Source organism: Helianthus annuus, chromosome 11 (genome assembly GCF_002127325.2).
Source record: "Helianthus annuus cultivar XRQ/B chromosome 11, HanXRQr2.0-SUNRISE, whole genome shotgun sequence".
NCBI lineage: Eukaryota > Viridiplantae > Streptophyta > Magnoliopsida > Asterales > Asteraceae > Helianthus > Helianthus annuus.
Window position 1 is genome coordinate 110,790,862 of NC_035443.2, and position 18,497 is coordinate 110,809,358.

Sequence of the window (18,497 nt, forward strand, 5' to 3'; positions counted from 1 at the left end):
TTCATTTACCAAAACCAACCCTCTCACCGCAATCTACATGCCCTATACAAAAACTAGAATAACTTCTATAACTAACCAACCGCCTAAGAAAGAATGGCCTCAAAATCTTCAATCTAGAAGAACGCAGAAATAGGGCATCCAAAAAGTTGTTTCACTAAGTCCTTCAAACTCCCTATATGAATCGAAAACAACGCATCGTTCATGTTCCACTTCGTACATAGAAACCAACGCATCAATCACGTTCCACATCAACGGTAACATTATCAAACTCTATTAAATCGATGCATATGCAAGCAGTGGCGGAACTAGAAGAAATATCCAGGGGTATCTCAATTTTTTTACTGTACATTTATAGAACGAAATTTTTTTACCTACATTACGGGGCGGGCCGATCCTGAATATTCAAGTGCTCTAGGCGAGCCAAAAAAAGGCCCTTAGGCTTTACCGAATTAAATCTTATAAACTAGTTTAACAAAAATAAACTCTTAAAACCTAGCAAATAATAAATATACAAAATTATAAACTACTTCCTAGTTACTGCTAAACGTCTAAAAAAATACACTGCGACTACGGAGTTGAGTCGTAGCCCATGCTACGGCTGGGTGTTCATTAGTTCCGCCCCTGTATGCAAGTATAAAATTGGTAAGAATTCTCTCTAAGATTCCCACTCTGTATTTAGATTATTAAACCCTAAACAAGGACCTCGAAATCATGGAACGATCAAATCAGAAATTATAATCAAAAGAAAGTGTTTAACCCCTGTTTTCCAATCACACCCTTTCAATTGATATCATTAAACCGAAACCAACCCATCATTTTGGATTATCTTTTGAACCGGTTGATCAACTCCAAAATTTTGAATAAAAATCTGAAGAACATAGCATCACAAGGATTCCATGGCTTGAAAAATTGAAACTAGAATCGAATTCTTTTTGATTCAATCATAATGCATCAAAAAGAAATCAGAAGAACCGGTCTTTCGAAATCAAAATTTTTGTTGCAATAAAAAATTGTAATTCTTATTTGGTAACTAGAATCTCATCTCGAGTCGGTAGCGTCTTAGGGTGGGGGTATGATGTGTGGGGAGTGGGTGATTGAGTGGGTGTCACCAATCGGTGACTATACCCCCATGATTGAGTTAGGGTGTTTGAGTAGGAGAGAGGGTGAGAAATCGGTGTAAAGTCACCGAAGGTGGAGAAGGGTGATGGAGGAGAGAGATAGAGGAGAGAGGAGAGAAGAACAAATCAAAAAATATATAACTCAAACACCCTAAAGTGATTAACCATACCCCCTGATTGAGTGCAAAATGGGGAGTGGAATGGGAAGTTGACATGGCATAATATTATTGGGTAGAAAATCACTCAATCACCCTAGAGTGATTAACCATACTCCCCACCCTTATCAAAACGAAAAAAAATCCTCAGTCCCAAGTAGCCCAAATTATGAAGACTTGAACATACCCATAAGAAGAGCCTCCCACTACAAAGAATGTCTCTTTAGCTATCAAAAACTATCTCAAAGGGCAAAAAGAGATGTCTGCAGAAGATTTGAAGAAATATGAAGATGAAATAAGAAAAGAAGGGATCAAAAAGAGTAAACTGCCATTTTGGTCCCTGTGGCTTTGGCAGTTTTGCTACTTTAGTCCAAATCTCAAACCTTTTACATCTGGGTCCCTGTGGTTTCAGTTTTATTGCCATTTTGGTACAAAAATGAAATCAGGTCTTGTTTATCTTATAAAACCCTGCTATTTTGTCCTTTTCTCAGGGGCAAAATGGTCCAAAACCTCTAAATCCCCTTATCCTATCCCCCCACCCCCTTTCTTCTTCTTCCCTATCTGCAACCTCTACTCCAATGGCGTCTTCATCCCTCTCCACAGTTATCCTACGCACTCCATACCTCACTACCACCACCACACCACCACCACTCTTCTCCACCAAACACGCTCTCAAATTCAACCTCCACCACCGCTCATCATTGAAACAACCATCCCTGTAATCACAAACACACAATCAACAATCTGATCCCCTGTTTAATCAATCTTGAATCCTATGAATTATCATCAAACCAAAACTAGAAAACTCCATCCCTGTTTTTCGATCAAGAATCAAAATCAATCCATTTCAAAGATTTGATCAAACCTGTGATCAAATCCTGTTCAAAATTATCATATACACACCCAGATCGTTCATACAATCGAGAATCGTTTCGAATTCAAAATCAAACACAAAAATCAAAACCCCTGTTTTATGTTTTGACACCGGAGAAGTTTGTTTTTCCGTTCAGAATCAAATAATCAAATCGACGATTAAAATCAACACTCTGGACAGAATCTTCTCCGATCTCTCTCTCTCTCTCTCTCTCTCTCTCTCTCCCTCTCGTCGCCACCACCACAGTGGTGGCCGGCCATTAAATCGAGGCGGAATGGGGATGGTGTGGTGTGGTGTATTTGAGATGAAAAGGAGAAAAAGAGATTGAGGGATGGTTGTGGGTGTTCGTTGTCAGCAAGACGAGGCGCCGGATAGACAGAGAGAGATGGGGTGCAGCTATGGAGGTGTTGTAGATTAGGGTTTATTCAAGAATGAAGAATGCAGAGGAAAGGAGATGTCGGCTGGTATTTATTTATAAAAATGAAATAACCATTTTGCCCTTGAGGAAAAGGACAAAATAGCAGGGTTTTATAAGACAAACAAGACCTGATTTCATTTTTGGACCAAAATGGCAATAAAACTGAAACCACAGTGACCCAGATGTAAAAGGTTTGAGATTTGGACTAAAGTGGCAAAACTGCCTAAACCATAGGGACCAAAATGGTAGTTTACTCGATCAAAAATGAATTGATGTATCGGCATCCAGATGCTAAACTAAAAGAACTGCTTGGGCAAGTCTTTGGAAAACAATTTCCCTCAACTCATCAAATAACTTCTGACCTAAGAAATCCATCTACCTTAATGACGTGTCGGAGCGTGTACGATTTTTTTATGTAATTTTAGTACCTTTTTTACCCTTTAATCAAGCTTTAAATTTATAAAACACGATATAAGACTATCACTCTCTACAACACGCTGGGGCAAGTGCACCCATCGTTGGCGTAGTATAGTGATGGTAAGATACCGAGGTCAGCCAAGGACACAAGAGCTTTTAATACCGGAATATCGTCGACGTCTAATCTAACCGAATATAGAGAAAATTTTTTGTTTTTGTTTTTAAATAAATAAAAATGAAGACATAAAATAATTAAAACAGATAGACAAGATATAATCACTTGGATCCGACTCATTATTTATTTATCCTTTGATGATTTCCTCGCTTTGGATATTTTAAGAGATTATCTTAGTTATTGTGGCATGTCCCTCTTTTGGAGGCAACGCTATCCTCAACCATATTGGTCTGAGTTAGCAGGGATACAGTCCAACAAGGCCGGATTATTAAAAGATAATTAAGTAAGTTATTAATGCAAAAAGTGGCATGTCCCTCTTTTGGAGGCAACGCTACCCTCAACCATATTGGTCTGAGTCAGCAGGGATACAGTCCCGCAAGGCTGGTTTAAAGTTTTAATAGTAGTTAATTTATAAGGGATTACAAGTCATTCTTACTTCCCCCAATTTGATGCTATCTGCCTCAAGAGAAGTCCTAATAAGCTTGAATCAGGTCCTCGTAGGATCCATACACTGAACGAGGCAAGAACTTTACCCAACCACCCTTCTAACCCCCTTCCAAGTAGTTAACGAGCTTTATATAGACCGTAAAGACATGAATGAGTGAATCAACAAAATATGAAGAAATGATTAAGTAAAGATCACCTTCAATATACAAAAACTAGTTATTAAAGTCATTAATACAAACCCAAATAAAAAGTTACCAAAGCTAGGAAATCAAAAGTAATACATAAATGATTTTGTCTTCACCAAGTGATGTAAGAGATTATCCAAGCATGACTTTTGTTTGACAAAAACTCTTACTAACGATCTTGGATCCTGAGACTACACACACACTCTAAGGATGGATGATGGATGAAAGTGGTGGTGGATGATGGTGGTATTGTGATGGTGGAGTGGTGGCAGGCATGAGAGAAGTGGTTTGCTAAGGGTTTGGTTTGCAAATGAGCCAAGCACCTCCTTTTATACTTGAAAATAGTAGTTTCACATGTGACACCCGACTATTTTGAGTCTGTACCGTACTAGTGTGACATGTGGTGTGAATAAATAAAGGAAATATTTTATTAAATTTGGTGTTAATATATAATATTTGATGTGTTGGTAAATCCAAACTTTGTTAAAAATTATGTTGGCAATAATAAGATAAACGCTTATCGCGTAACGAACAAAATGCGAAACAAACGTCGGTGACTGCCCGGTTAGTATTAAAATCCTAAAAATATTCCATTATGATTAAAATACTATTTTTAATCATATCCATAAAGAAAAATTTATTAAAACGCTTAAAATCTCTATTTTGCGGATTTAAGCGCATACTGCGCAATACCGCGCGTATATTACAAAATACAGACAATGCAGTTAGTCAAGGAAAATAAAATATTGTTCAACGATATTATGGTGAGTTGATTTATATAGAATGAAAAAAATAATTTTAAATGTCTTAAAACGCGAGATAAAATATCATGTAGTCAGTAAAACACCTGTTTTAGCCTAATATATATAATATATGCATATGTATATGCGTCTCATGTGTGAGTGGGATGTAGGTGGCGGCCCCATGGAGTGCCCACCTTTTTCCATTTGTGCCAAGTGTCTACATGTTTGGTGATCATTGTAAATGCATGAACACTCCATATTATGCATTTTTTCAAAGACCAAAACTCCACAAAATCTTCTCCTTCTCTCTTCCAAAACCGTACACACTCATACACACCTCCAATTTTAATTTTTTGAACCTCATCTTGAAGAATCAAGTCCATTTCAAGAAGGTTTCAAGTTGGTTTAAAGATCCAAATAAGTTTCCAAGGCGAATTCCAAGAAGAACAAGCTTCATATCATCAAAAATCTCATTAAAAATTTGTGTGAGGTATAAACTTCCTTTTAAAAATTTATGTTCTTATTTCTTGATGATGATGATGATGGAAAGTTTCCCAAAAGCTTGGAATTCTTCACAAACTTGAAATCTAAACAAGAAAATGGTTTTAATCAAGATAAAAAAATGGAAGCATGTGTGTATATATATATGTGTGTGTGGCCATGAGTGTGTGTGTGTGTGTATGTGCTAGAGATTGTGTTTTGTTTAAAAGTTGATATTTGATTGTGATGATTCTTGAAAAGTTGTTGCATGTTTGATCAAAGTTGATTTATGCAAAGAAGATGATGATGATTTGAGTTAAATAGGTGAAAAGTATATGTTGGGATGCATATGTGTGGCCTATACATATATATGTATGCATATGTGCTAGTATATGAGTTTTGTTTGATAGTTCATAAATATGTAAGAATGTTATATGCAATGAAATCAAAATGATTAGAAGAATAATTTAAGTGAAGTAGATGTTTTGGATTATTTGAAGATGTGATAAATATGTGTTGATGAGCATTTAAGTTTCAAGATGATGTAGAAATAATGGTCATGCATTGAATACTTGTACATAAGTGTTAGTGATGACTAGATGATGATATGAAGGTGATTTGATGATGAAATGATATGATATATGAATGATGAATTAATTTAGGTTGTATGCAGGTTAAAATGATGATATAGGATGTGTTTTGATGATACAAAGATGTGTCATAAATTTGATGGTCTTGCATGTTGTACATGAAGCTTAAAAAGTAGTAAAATGGGTGAAATTGCATGATTTATGTGACTTTCATGAAATCTGCACTAACATGAATATAAGTACCATTTTATTCAATAAATAATGGGTGTTGTGTTAAAATATCAAGTTATAGTAAAGTTCGGTACAAGAATATGCGTTAAAACAGTAAAAACCGGCTTTTAAAGTGATTTTTGTAAAACTATTTTAGATCAGGTTGTAAACTGATATTTTTATGATAAATATAAGTATTTTAACTTATATTAAGTATCCTTGGTGTTTGGCTAGTCATACGTGACTTCCGACGCCCGAAAACGTTACCGAAATGTTAAAATACGCATATTTCAACGTACGCGAAAACGGGTTCTTCAAGGGTGAACTATATGTGTTATCATATGATATGTGAATATGAATATATGTAATGTGATATATTAAGTGTTGACATGATAGTAGGAATTAAGACTATGCATGTACACTTGTATGGTTAAAACGGTAATTTCGTTAAATGTCACGTTAAATATATAATTTATTTGTTCAGCATGAAAATAATACATAGGTTAACTTGATGAGTTATTTTGTATATGAATACTTTAAAAATGATAAACTATATATAAGTTGATGAAATACGTGAATTACGATATTCGATGAATATGTTCATGTTTATGTAAATATATTACGAAGCGCAAATCATAGATATATTGTATATAAACGGGTGTGATAACGGATATAACATAATGAGGGTCACCAATAAAATTGTTCAAGTTGCGAAAATCTTTATATATATATATATATATATATATATATATATATATATATATATATATATATATATATATAGGGTAAGGTTCATGCGAGAACCACCTTTATTGCGAGAACCGCGAGAACCAATGTGAACACAAGCTAAAATAGCTAAAAAACCTAAAAAAACCCTAAAAAAACCTAACCCCCACCCCCCACCCCCCAAAAACCTAAACCCCCACCCCCCCCCAAAAAAAAAAACCTAACCCCCCCCCCCCAAAACCTAACCCCCCCCCCCCCCCAAGCTAAATGCTAAAAACTAAAACCCTCAAAAAACCTAAAAAAAACCTAACCCCCACCCCCCAAAAACCTAAACCCCCCACCCCCCCCCCCAAGAAAAAACCTAACCCCCCCCCCCCCAAAAACCTAACCCCCCCCCCCCAAAAACCTAAACCCCCCTCCCCCACCCCTCAAAAACCTAAACCCCCCCCCACCCCCCCAAGCTAAAATGCTAAAAACTAAACCCCCAAAAAACCTAAAAAATCTAAAAAAATCAAAAAAAAAAATCAAAAAAAAATCTAAAAATTTTTTTTATTTTTTACTATTTTTTATGTTCAAATCGCTACTTTTTGTAGCCAAAAAAAAATTTTTTTTTAAAAAAAAAAATTAAAAAAAAAAATTTTTTTTTTTTGGATACTAAAAGTAGCGATTTTTATATAAAAAATAGTAAAAAAATAAAAAAAAAAAATTTTGGGTGTTTTTTAGATTTTTTTAGCTATTACTGTTTGTGTTCACACTGGTTCTCGCGGTTCTCACAATAAAGGGTGGTTCCTAACGGATCTTTGTCCTATATATATATATATATATATGAACACACACACACACATATATATATATATATATATATATATATATATATATATATATATATATAAATACGCCAACATAATCAAAATAAAGACTTTTCGAGAAAATCTCAAAGTTATGTGAAAATTCTAAGTATTGGAGAAACTTAGGTATTAGTAGAATAATTGGTTATTAAATCGTTCCTACTTAATTTAGGACATGTAGACCAATTTGAGGGATTGTGCTAATATAAAAACGCACCCAAAGGTGAGTGTCACTAACCCCTCTTTTATTGTTTTATATATTGTTTTGGGGGAAGAACATGCCATAAAAAGGATAATTATACGTTTTTGAATAAAATATGCCTTTGAATAAAGTATAAAAATATTTTCGTGGAAAATATGGTTTGGAAATGATATGTTATGTTTTTAAGGAAAACATGGTTTTGGAGATGTGTATGGTATAAAATTTGTTTTCGAGGAAAACGGGAACTTGACTGATATAAATACGTTTCAAGGAGAAATGGGGAGGATGACAGTGTTTGAATAACACCGTATATTAAATTTAACTTTTTAGTAGGATATTTATATTGTTCAATGAGGCTGCCATATTGAGTGACCCAATTACATGGCACTTGGCGCAATCTTGGCCAATTTAATCATTAATACTGCATGCGTGGAATTGTTGATAGGTCTATCGGGTTGATCATCCCGTCGTGACCGGTAGCTCCATGTCAAGTCAAGCGACGAATTTATATTCTTTTATGTGTCTAGCTTGATTATACCCTCACAGTTGATATATAGCTCGTAATGTCTTGCAAACTTGCGAATCTGAACAATTGGGATGAAGTTTAATATATAAACCTTGGGAAAATGATCTGTATCGGAGGTTTTCAGAAAACGCTCATGATAGCTGACCTTCGGATTTCAATGAAGGAAATAAAATTTACTTTCTTAATTATATATGGATGTTTTGCTATAAAAATTCATAGTAAGAAAGTTTTCCTAAAACAAATTGTTACGAATTTGAATATGTGAACTCACCTTCCTTTGTGTTTACACTTGATTTTATGGGTTCTTCAGGTACATGAGTTCGGCTTCGGGATTTTGGCATATCTTGTTGTAGTGATGCTTGTCGTGTTTAACAATGCTTTGGACAACTTTTAAAACTAATTTGGGACCTTGTTTATCTGGATCCATAAGGATCAAAATAACTAAGTCATGGTTGTGGTTTATGTTTAAACTTTAAACTCTAAACTTTAAACTTTATGCTTTAAATAAGTTGTATGTCCAAAATAAACATTGCATCGTCTACTAAGATATTTAAGGGTACCAACCTCCGTCACCGCCACATTTGTATTTCCGCTGCGATGTTTTTAGGGTGTGACATCACACGGCACCGTGCCTGGTTGGCACGGCCCCGTATCCTTCCCTTCTCTGCTTTCATTTAATGCTGGTGTCAATTCTTCTACACACACGGCCCCGTGTATCAACGGCACGGCCCCGTGTCTTCTGTACTTGTTGTGCAAACCCAAATTTGCGAATCTGAGAGTTGACCACTACCTGCGCTTTAGGGTATACAGACCCGTGTCCCTTGTTGTTTTCTGTTTGTCTTTATCTTCTGGAATCTTGAATGGGGCACGGCCCATGCCCGGCTGGCACGGTCCCATGCTTGGGTTCTAGTCTTGTTATTTTATCTTTGGGGTGAAGGTTGGAGTGTCACACCCTGACTTTTGCGGAAGAGTATGATGTGTGACTTGCTCAATATCATTGCATTCAATTATAACAAACAACTATATGATTAAAAACGTGACAATCATCCATTCAAAAGTTTCCAAAATAATACAACCATAAATTGTTAAGTTTCAAACCACGAACTTCAAGTTAAGTTTACAACCATTCAAGTAGTAACAAGTTCCATGAAGGACTTTTAAAACAAAAGACTTTAAATCCAAGGCTTTGATTAGTATGTCATATCTAAGATAGGATATCCAAATCAAACCCTTCCAAAATAGGATGACCCCACTTCTTGAAAAGACTTCTTGAAATATTTCAAACACCGCCAGATCCATTAGTTTCCTGAAATACATGTAATTTGAAAACGTCAACAAAAGTTGAGCGAGTTCATGTGTTTTTGTATGTGCGCATGAATATCCTTGTAAACATTTGTAAGTATGCCTTTGATCACCGCTATGAAAGCGTCTATGAACAGATCAATTAATGATTTGCAAGGTTATTAATATGTGTGCAATGGTGTAGGAAGGATCAAACCTAGCGAATTTTGTACCGGTCCACCCGGCGGGGACGACATAGTCACCTCATGGGCCAACTCCCGGTCCCATGGGTGGGGCTCGCAACACCCAAAAAGATCTATCACTCATGCCCCTCGGTCCTTATACAAGGATTAATGGTCTTAAGTGTTGTACCCACCATTCACATGATCTAACAGTTCATTCCTTAGCTAACCATACCATTTGTAGAGGTTTGTAACATTTGAAACATGTATTTCACCGCCGAAGTTATAAAACTGAAAACAGTTAAAAGAAAAGGGGGGACATTAACTCACGGTTTTGCGTCCTGCTGTCACGTAAACTCAAAGGCCTTTTCCTGGTGTCGTGCAACTACCTACACACGTGTTATGTTTAATTAGACGCTTAGGTCGTGTAACGACTCTTAGTCTTATTCGTTAAGACTTATTTTGGAATTCTTGGTATACCTTGAGTTATATCTTTGATGTACATTATATAAGTCCAAAGTATATAATTATTAGTTAAAATAATAATATTTTAACTTAAATTATATTTATCCATTTATTTGGAATATTGTCAAAACAATATATTTTTAACTTGGTTTATTATGTATTTTTCACATATGTATTTTTTCAAGTATGGGTATACTTGTACTTGTGTATTTTCATACATGTGTATTTTGCCAAGTATTGGTGGTGTATTCCGGTGTATATTTGTACGTATAGGAATACGTATTTTCTTGTATTTATTAAGTATTTTATACTTAATTTTGTAATTAATCTTCCGGAATATTATTTTTAGACAACTAAAAATCACCAAATTTATATTCTTAAAATATTCATATTTTAAGAGAATTTTTATAGAAAATATCTATAACTTTACTTGGCAAAAATAAATATACCTTCATATATATCTCAAAAATAATATATATTTTTAAGATTAACTTTAGAAAAATAATATATTTTCTATTTGACTATGATATATTTTGTAATAGTTATAAAAATCCATATTTTACCGTTTCTTCGGTTTCAAAAATACCGTTCGTCACATTTGTTACGTTACGAATTTATTTCCGGAATATATATACTTATAGTCCATATGTCCGATTGTCCAATATTTGGGTATAAATTATATATTTATTTTCTCGGGATTTTGGTAATATTTTATATTTCAAATTTTGGTATTTTGATGTGTTATATTATTTCAAGTTCCTAAAATAATATAACTAATACAATCAATATACAAGTAACACACAATTTTGTGACATCTAAATATATATTTTCCTAAATATACATTTAGTGATTTTTATTATCAAAAACCAACATCCAATATTTGTAATTTTTGTAATAAAAATTATGGCAAATTTTTATATGAAAACCATGATCAAAATTTAGTTGTAAACACTTGTTTGAAAATGTTTTTCTAAGTGTTTAATTTCTACAAAAATTTTGCCATAGTTTCCCCTTAAAAATGGAGGTTTCCATGCTTAAAAACATATAATTTTCTTTTAAAAACTCATCATCAATCATCAACAATTTACACAAGACTTACCATGAGCCATAATATGCATTTTAACAACATGTCATGAACCTGAAGTTTAACAAAAATGTGTAGTAATTTCACATGTTGTTTAGTAATCTTATTTATCTCTAAAAACATGGTTTTTAGTTTATAAAACTCATTCTTGTGAATTTTCATTCTTCACAACTTGTATGATGATTTTTCAAAAATCAATCTTCTTATATTTTTTTGGTTACATATACTTTACTGTCTTTGTTTTAACCCTTAATACATGATTGCTTTCTTTAAAAACCAACTTCATGTTAAATCTTGTAATAAACTTTAGTTTCTTGAAAATATTATTTTTGAAATCTTTTATTTTCAAGACTTTTAACTTGTAGAAATATTCATCATACACTAAAACAAGTTCATCTTCAAGTTCATGATTTACGTAAAGGATGATCATCACAAATTTCTCAAGATCCATCCTTATACTTGCTAGATCATGTGTTTAATCATCATCTAGCAAGCTTCATATGATGATCTACATCATAATCACAAGAAATCAACAAACAAGTATACTACATACACTTAAACATCTTTGATTTTCTTGTTTTTAAGCTTTATGTTAGTGTTCTTGCTTATGTTTTCTTGAGATTCTTAAGATTGACAAGTTACATAACACTTGAACCACTAAAATTAAAAGTAAGAACAAGGTTTAAGGAGCTTACTACTAGCTCTAAGGCTAGGGAAGAACAAGTATGAAGATGATGAAGAAATAGAGTGGATAAAAGCTCCTAGATGAGGTCCTTCAAGCTCCCTTGCTTCCAAGCTTCTTAGATATGCTTCTTACACCTTAGAGAACCCTTGGATTGTATGAGAAAGAGTTGGAAATAGTGGTTGTATAATGGGGGTGTTGGGCCGTAGCTACTTGAGGGAGAGGAGAAGAAGATGTAGTTGGTTTGAAGTGAAAATGAAAAGAGCTTAATGTCTTGTGGTTTTTAAATAAATCTTCCAACAACATTTTAACCCTTGGTTTTTATGTTCTAAATCAATAATACAAATCAAATAAAATACACAAAAGAAATCACAAGTGGGGGGACCCACTTGTGACCGTTAAATGAGGGGGGGGGGTGTTAGTTTGGTTTCAATCCTTAGTTATGCAAGATAGCTAGATTTCAAGTATATTAGTTAGTGTTTTAGATGTTTAGGGTTTTTAAGATGTGTTGTGATATTTGGTGATCATAACTAGCTTTGAAACATAAAACAATGCTTCTAGTGAAATTTTGATGTTTCGGGTAGTGTCCGGTTGGTTACCGGTTCATTAAGGTGCTAAATTGCACAGTTTAGTGTGTTTATGTTGTCTTTTATGACAGTTTTGATTCCCAACACTTATGAAAGTATTCTGGATCATTAAACCACATTTCTGCATTATATTTTGGAGTTTAAAAGCTGATAATTGCTGAATTTTGTGGTTTTCTGCAGAATTCTGCAGTTTTAGTGTGTTTCGGGCACTTTCCAGCACTTAAATCATCACTCAGAAGCCAGTTTTATGATCCCTACTTTCCTACACAGTATTCTAGTGCAACTCTTGGTTTTAGGGCTCATTCTGTGTCTTGTCATCATGTCTTTCTTAGTACTGAACTCCTGTCAGTACTTCTAGTTTGTCTGATAACTGTGCTAACTTTGCTCTGTGGACTAATTGAACCACATTGTGTTGCATCTAATAATGATAAACATTCTTGCAACATGAAATGCATTTGTATGTATATAAGAGTAATCAGAAAATCATTCATATCATTGGTCCAAGCATACACAGTCATTAAAGAACAATTACTGTTTACATTGTATGGAAATACATGGAAAAGTGACAGTTGTCACAGTCTCCCCCCGTTAAGAGAATTTCGTCCCGAAATTCAAGCTGAGCTATCTCTCGCAGGAGCTTTCTTGAAAAGGTGGGGATACTTGGTTTTGAACTGGTCTTCGCGTTCCCACGTGTATTCTGGCCCATGCTTAGAGTTCCATCGTACCTTGACAAGTTTAATGCGACTCCTTCTTTTTTTTCTAGATCTTCCAATCCATTACCTCAACAGGTTGTTCTATAAATCGGAGTTTGTCGTCGATATGCACCTCATCCGCAAGGACGATAACTGTTTCCTGGGTCGGGCTCTTCTTAAGGTTTGACACATGGAACGTATCATGTACACCGTTCAGTTCTTCTGGTAATTCCAGTTTGTATGCTACGGTACCAACCTTTACTAAGATCTTGAATGTCCTAATGTATCGTGGATTCAACTTCCCACGTTTTCCGAACATTGCCACACCTTTCCAAGGTGAGATCTTCAACAAAACCCTGTCACCTACCTCGAAATCTAAAGGTTTCTGTCTTCGATTGGCGTAACTCTTTTGTCGGTCACGAGCCGCCTTGATGCGTTCTCGGATCTGCATGATTTTGTCGGTTGTTTCTTGAACAAGTTCGGGACCAACCAACTGTCTACCTCCAGCGTCTGCCCAACACAACGGTGAGCGGCACTTACGGCCATATAGACCTTCGAATGGTCCGGCTTGTATGCTCGTATGATAGCTGTTATTATAGGAAAACTCAACTAGAGGTAGATGGGTATCCCAGTTGCCACCTAAATCCATCACACATGCGCGAAGCATATCTTCCAGTGTTTGTATGGTTCGTTCACTCTGACCGTCTGTTTGCGGGTGGAAGGTCGTGCTTAGATCTAATTGAGATCCAAAGGCCTCTTGAAAGGATTGCCAAATCCTTGATACAAACCGTCCATCTCTGTCTAAGATTATCGAGATAGGCACTCCATGACGTGCCACTATCTCCTTAAGGTACAATTCTGCCAATTTTCCAGTGCTATCTTTCTCTCGAATTGGCAGGAAGTGTGCAGACTTTGTTAATCGATCCACTATTACCCGTATCATATCATGTCCTCTAGGAGTCCTAGGTAATTTCGTTATGAAGTCCATCGAAATTTGCTCCCACTTCCATACGGGTATTTCAGGTTGTTGCAATAGACCAGAAGGTTTCTGGTATTCAGCCTTGACCTTAGCACAGGTTAGGCATTTTCCAACATAAACGGCTACGTCACTTTTGAGTTTTGGCCACCAATAATACTCTTTCAAGTCTTGGTACATTTTGTCCGATCCTGGGTGAATCGAGTACCTCGACTTGTGAGCTTTGTCAAAGATAACCTCTCGAATCCCGCCATAGAGTGGAACCCAAATGCGTCCCATAACGTATAAGATTCCTTCCTCATTTGACATCAACTTCTTCTCCATGCCTCGGAGATATTCAGCCTTATGATTTTCCTTCTTAAGGGCTTCTTGTTGTGCGTCATGTATGCGTGAAGTGAGATTCGTCCGAATTGTCATTTCTAAAGCTCGAACCCTTAGGGTCTTAACCCTTTCCTTTCGACTTAATGCGTCTACTACCACATTTGCCTTTCCAGGATGATACTTGATCTGACAGTCATAATCATTCAGCAACTCAACCCATCGTCGCTGACGCATATTTAGCTCCTTTTGATCAGATATGTGCTGCGGACTCTTGCGATCTGTGAAGATAGTACATCGAGTACCATACAAATAATGTCGCCAAATCTTCAAGGCAAATACCACCGCACCTAGCTCCAGGTCATGGGTGGTATAATTCTTTTCATGTACTTTCAATTGTCGTGATGCATAAGCAATGACTTTTTGGCGTTGCATGAGCACGCAACCCAACCCCTGACGCGAAATGTCACAATATACCACGAAGTCTTCAGTGCCTTCGGGTAGGGATAGTATCAGTGCATTGCATAGCTTGTTTTTGAGTAGTTGAAAGGCTTCTTCCTGCTTGTCTCCCCAGTCATACTTCTTGTCCTTCTGAGTAAGGGAAGTTAGCGGTTGAGCTATTTTGGAGAAAATCTCGATAAATCTGCGGTAGTAGCCCACTAATCCCAAAAACTGCCAAATTTCAGTCGGTGTTTCGGGATTTTCCCAATTCTTTATCGCTTAGATCTTCGCTAGATCCACATGGATACCATTCTCGTTCACCACATGACCAAGGAACTGTACCTCGCGAATCCAAAATTCGCTTTTTGAGAACTTTGCGTAGAGCTTCTCTTTCTTTAGTAGTTCCAGAATGTAACACCCCGAAAATATAAAACTTTATATTAGAGTTATAAAGTATAAAAACACAAGAATTTACTAACTAGAAATTTTAATCTAGTTAGTTACAAGTTTAGAAATAACTGATAGTAGGGTTAAACGCAACTAAATTTAATATTGATTAAAGTGGAGGGGCTTAAGTGGTAAAAATTGAAACTGAATTTTAATTAAGTAACTAAAACAAACCAAACACCCCCAAAAAGGAGGTGCTGGTCGAACAAGCACACCAGGGGCGATCCCCACTCTTCCAAAACCCTCAAACTTCATTAAACTTGCAAATTGAAGGCTTAATCCAAGTTGAAATTGAAATTAAAGCATAGATTACTGATCCTCATCACAAGAGGATTACAAGGTATGTAAAATTTCATGAAAACCCTCAACTTGAGTTTCTCATGTAATTGGGAAAATCTGAATTGTTAGTTGCATGTGTGTCTTATGATGATTTAGGAACAACTATGGTGTTTAGGGACAAACCCTAGACAAATAGAAGTTGAAATCATAAGAAAATTTGGGTGAATCCATGAACACCATTGTAGGTGATTAGTGGGTTATGTGTAATTTGATAAACACTAGGAAATAGATTGTGAATCTAGTGTAATTTGACCATTTTGAAGTGATTCCAGAAAATTTGAAATTATCAATCATGTAAAAAGGTTGAATGATGTGAAATTAGGGCTAAATAATAAACTAGAGATTTGATGTTTAAACATGTAAAAATTCTGCCCTTATAGTGTTTGTTGAAATGCCTCAAAGAAGGCTTGAAAACTGAATTGTAAGTTAAAAATGCATGATTATGATGAATGACAAAATGTGCGTTATGTATGTGAAACAAAGAGTTCTGAACATACAGTGATTGAACTCTATAGGAAAGGAAGCCGGGACATCTAGCGGGCAAACCGGTGTGGACACACGTTTGAAGGGCTTGCTTTGAAGGTATGTAACTTGACCCGTTACATTAAGTAGATTTTGATAATCATATAATGCGTAATTGAATTTTTAGAATAAGAGTTGTTTGAATTAAAGCGGAGATGTCGCTACATAGAATAATAGGTCAAAGTTGGTTAGAACTCGTTGGTAGTCGTCACAAAAGGAGGATTCCTTAGACGAGCCAAACGGGTCGAATAATCAAAATAAGGCATGGTTGATGCTTCGGAATATAATGGATTGATCTTTGATATTGGTTGATTGATAACATATTAGAAATACGAGAATTTAAAATAATATTATGCTAGAAAAGCGAAATCCGGAATTTGGGGTTGAGTGTAACGAACAAATTAAACAAGATATGGATTTCCAGGGACTAGTGTAACTTACGGTAGAGGTCAGATGCTTACGGTGGTTTGCCCCTGTCTTACGGCGGACCAAAAGTTTCCAGGACCTACCGTAACTTACGGTGACACCGTAAGTTACGGTGGAACCAGAAAAACTTGTAATTTATTATTCATAATCAGATGTTGGATCTCGTGTTTATATACTATATAATAATGTCAAAACTAATGTTTTAATGGTTTTGACCATAGGTGACGAAGTGGATCTTACGGATGGCGGTCGAGCGAATGATGAAGAACCGAACACTACATTTTGAAGCTTCCGCAATGTTTTAAAACTCTAATAGACTTTGTGTATGGGTTGTAAACAATTTCTAAACAGCTTTTTGAAACATTTTAACTTAGTCGTAGTTGACTAGGGTTGGTACTACTTATGACCTTCTTTAATGAAAGTTGTGTTACTTATGAAGTATTTTATTAAAATTGGCATAATCTATTATTAAAATTTAGAAAATTAGACGGGTGTTACAAGTTGGTATCAGAGCTTAAGGTTGTTAACAAAGTGTTCGGTTCAAGCTTGATCGATCGTCCGATAAGAATTAACTTATTATGTTAGTAGATTATGTCTTATGTAAGGAATGAGAAATGAATTGTTATGCATGGGAAGAGCGTGTTAACACACTCAAACCCGGAAAGTGCATTAAATGTGAATGGTTAAAGCAAGTTAGGAACTTGGCTAAACCGAAACAAACAAAGCAATGTCATGAATGAAATGTTTAATGTTTGATGTAAACATTTCAGTTTCAAGATGTCGAAAGGGAACAATAATGATCCGGTGCCGACAAGCACCGAACAAATGAAAGAAATAATTGCCGAGGAAGTAGGAAAGGCAATTGAAGGCAGTCTATCCGGGTTTATAGACAAGATTCAAAGCACGGTGTTGTCGCTCGTAGAAGAACGAGTTAAAAGGTTGGAGGATACTGTCAACCTTATGAAAGACAAAACTGGAGAACGTAAAGGGTGCTCATATAAAGAATTCATGGCGTGTAAACCGCCAATCTATAACGGGGAGGTTGACCCGATAATTTGCCAAAGATGGATAAGTGATGTTGAAGGAGTGTTTGAACGAACCCATTGTGACGTAGGTGACTTTGTTGCTTACGGAACGGGTCAATTGAGAAATCAAGCCAAGGATTGGTGGGATAACAAAAAGAGGGAAATGGGAGCCGAAGCGGCGAGGGTTATGACTTGGGACGAGTTTAAGGTACTGTTCCTTAAACACCACAGTCCCAAAGCGGTTATTAACAGAATCAAAGAAGAATTCATCCAGCTGAGACAAAAGGGTGAAACAATCGATAAGATCACAGGCATCTTCATGGATAAGCTCAGATTTTGTGACGAGTTAGTCACCACTGAAGAACAAAAGATATATTACTATTACAACATGCTGAGTGCTGAGTACCGGGAATTTATGACTCCGTCAAAATATGAAACCCTCACGGAGATTATTAACACCGCCCGGGAACGGGAAATCGAGTTAAAGAAACAAGTGGAAAGAGGTGAGCGAAGGACACATGATGTGAATCCAAGCCCTACAAAGAAAGCCCGAATGGGAGAATCGGGAAAGAGGGTGGATGCTAAAGGTGGGTCGCCAAGTTGTAAAGTTTGTGGGAAGGGACACAAAGGGGGAATGTCGTTTCAAGGACAAGCCATGCCCCATATGTAATAAGACGGGGCACACGGCCTCGCTATGCCCGGGAAAAGTCTCTGTTTGCTACAACTATTATCAACCCGGCCACAAAAAGTCCGAATGTCCGGACTTAGTTGGGAAGAGAGATGTTAAAGAATCTCCAACAGAAGCTCCCAAAGCGAAGGCTAGGTCCTTCCAACTTACCGCGGTTGAAGCAAAGACAGAACCCGATGTGGTTTCAGGTATATTCACAATTAACTCAATTCCAGCACGTGTATTGTT

The 18,497-nt window shown here is 36.0% G+C and overlaps 2 protein-coding genes across 2 annotated transcripts; one reads left to right on the plus strand and one right to left on the minus strand.

The window, feature by feature from the left end:
- Nucleotides 1-1,760: 1,760 nt before the first annotated feature.
- LOC110920137 lies at nt 1,761-14,480 on the minus strand. Its single transcript, XM_022164371.1, has 3 exons — nt 14,100-14,480; nt 13,876-13,997; nt 1,761-1,989 (listed from the first exon to the last, which is right to left on the minus strand). Exons 1-3 carry the CDS (start codon nt 14,478-14,480, stop codon nt 1,761-1,763), a joined length of 732 nt encoding a protein of 243 aa, XP_022020063.1.
- A 2,853-nt stretch (nt 14,481-17,333) lies between these two features.
- LOC110920139 lies at nt 17,334-18,251 on the plus strand. The gene has a single exon (XM_022164372.1). It carries the CDS (start codon nt 17,334-17,336, stop codon nt 18,249-18,251), a length of 918 nt encoding a protein of 305 aa, XP_022020064.1.
- The last annotated feature ends 246 nt before the right edge of the window (nt 18,252-18,497 follow it).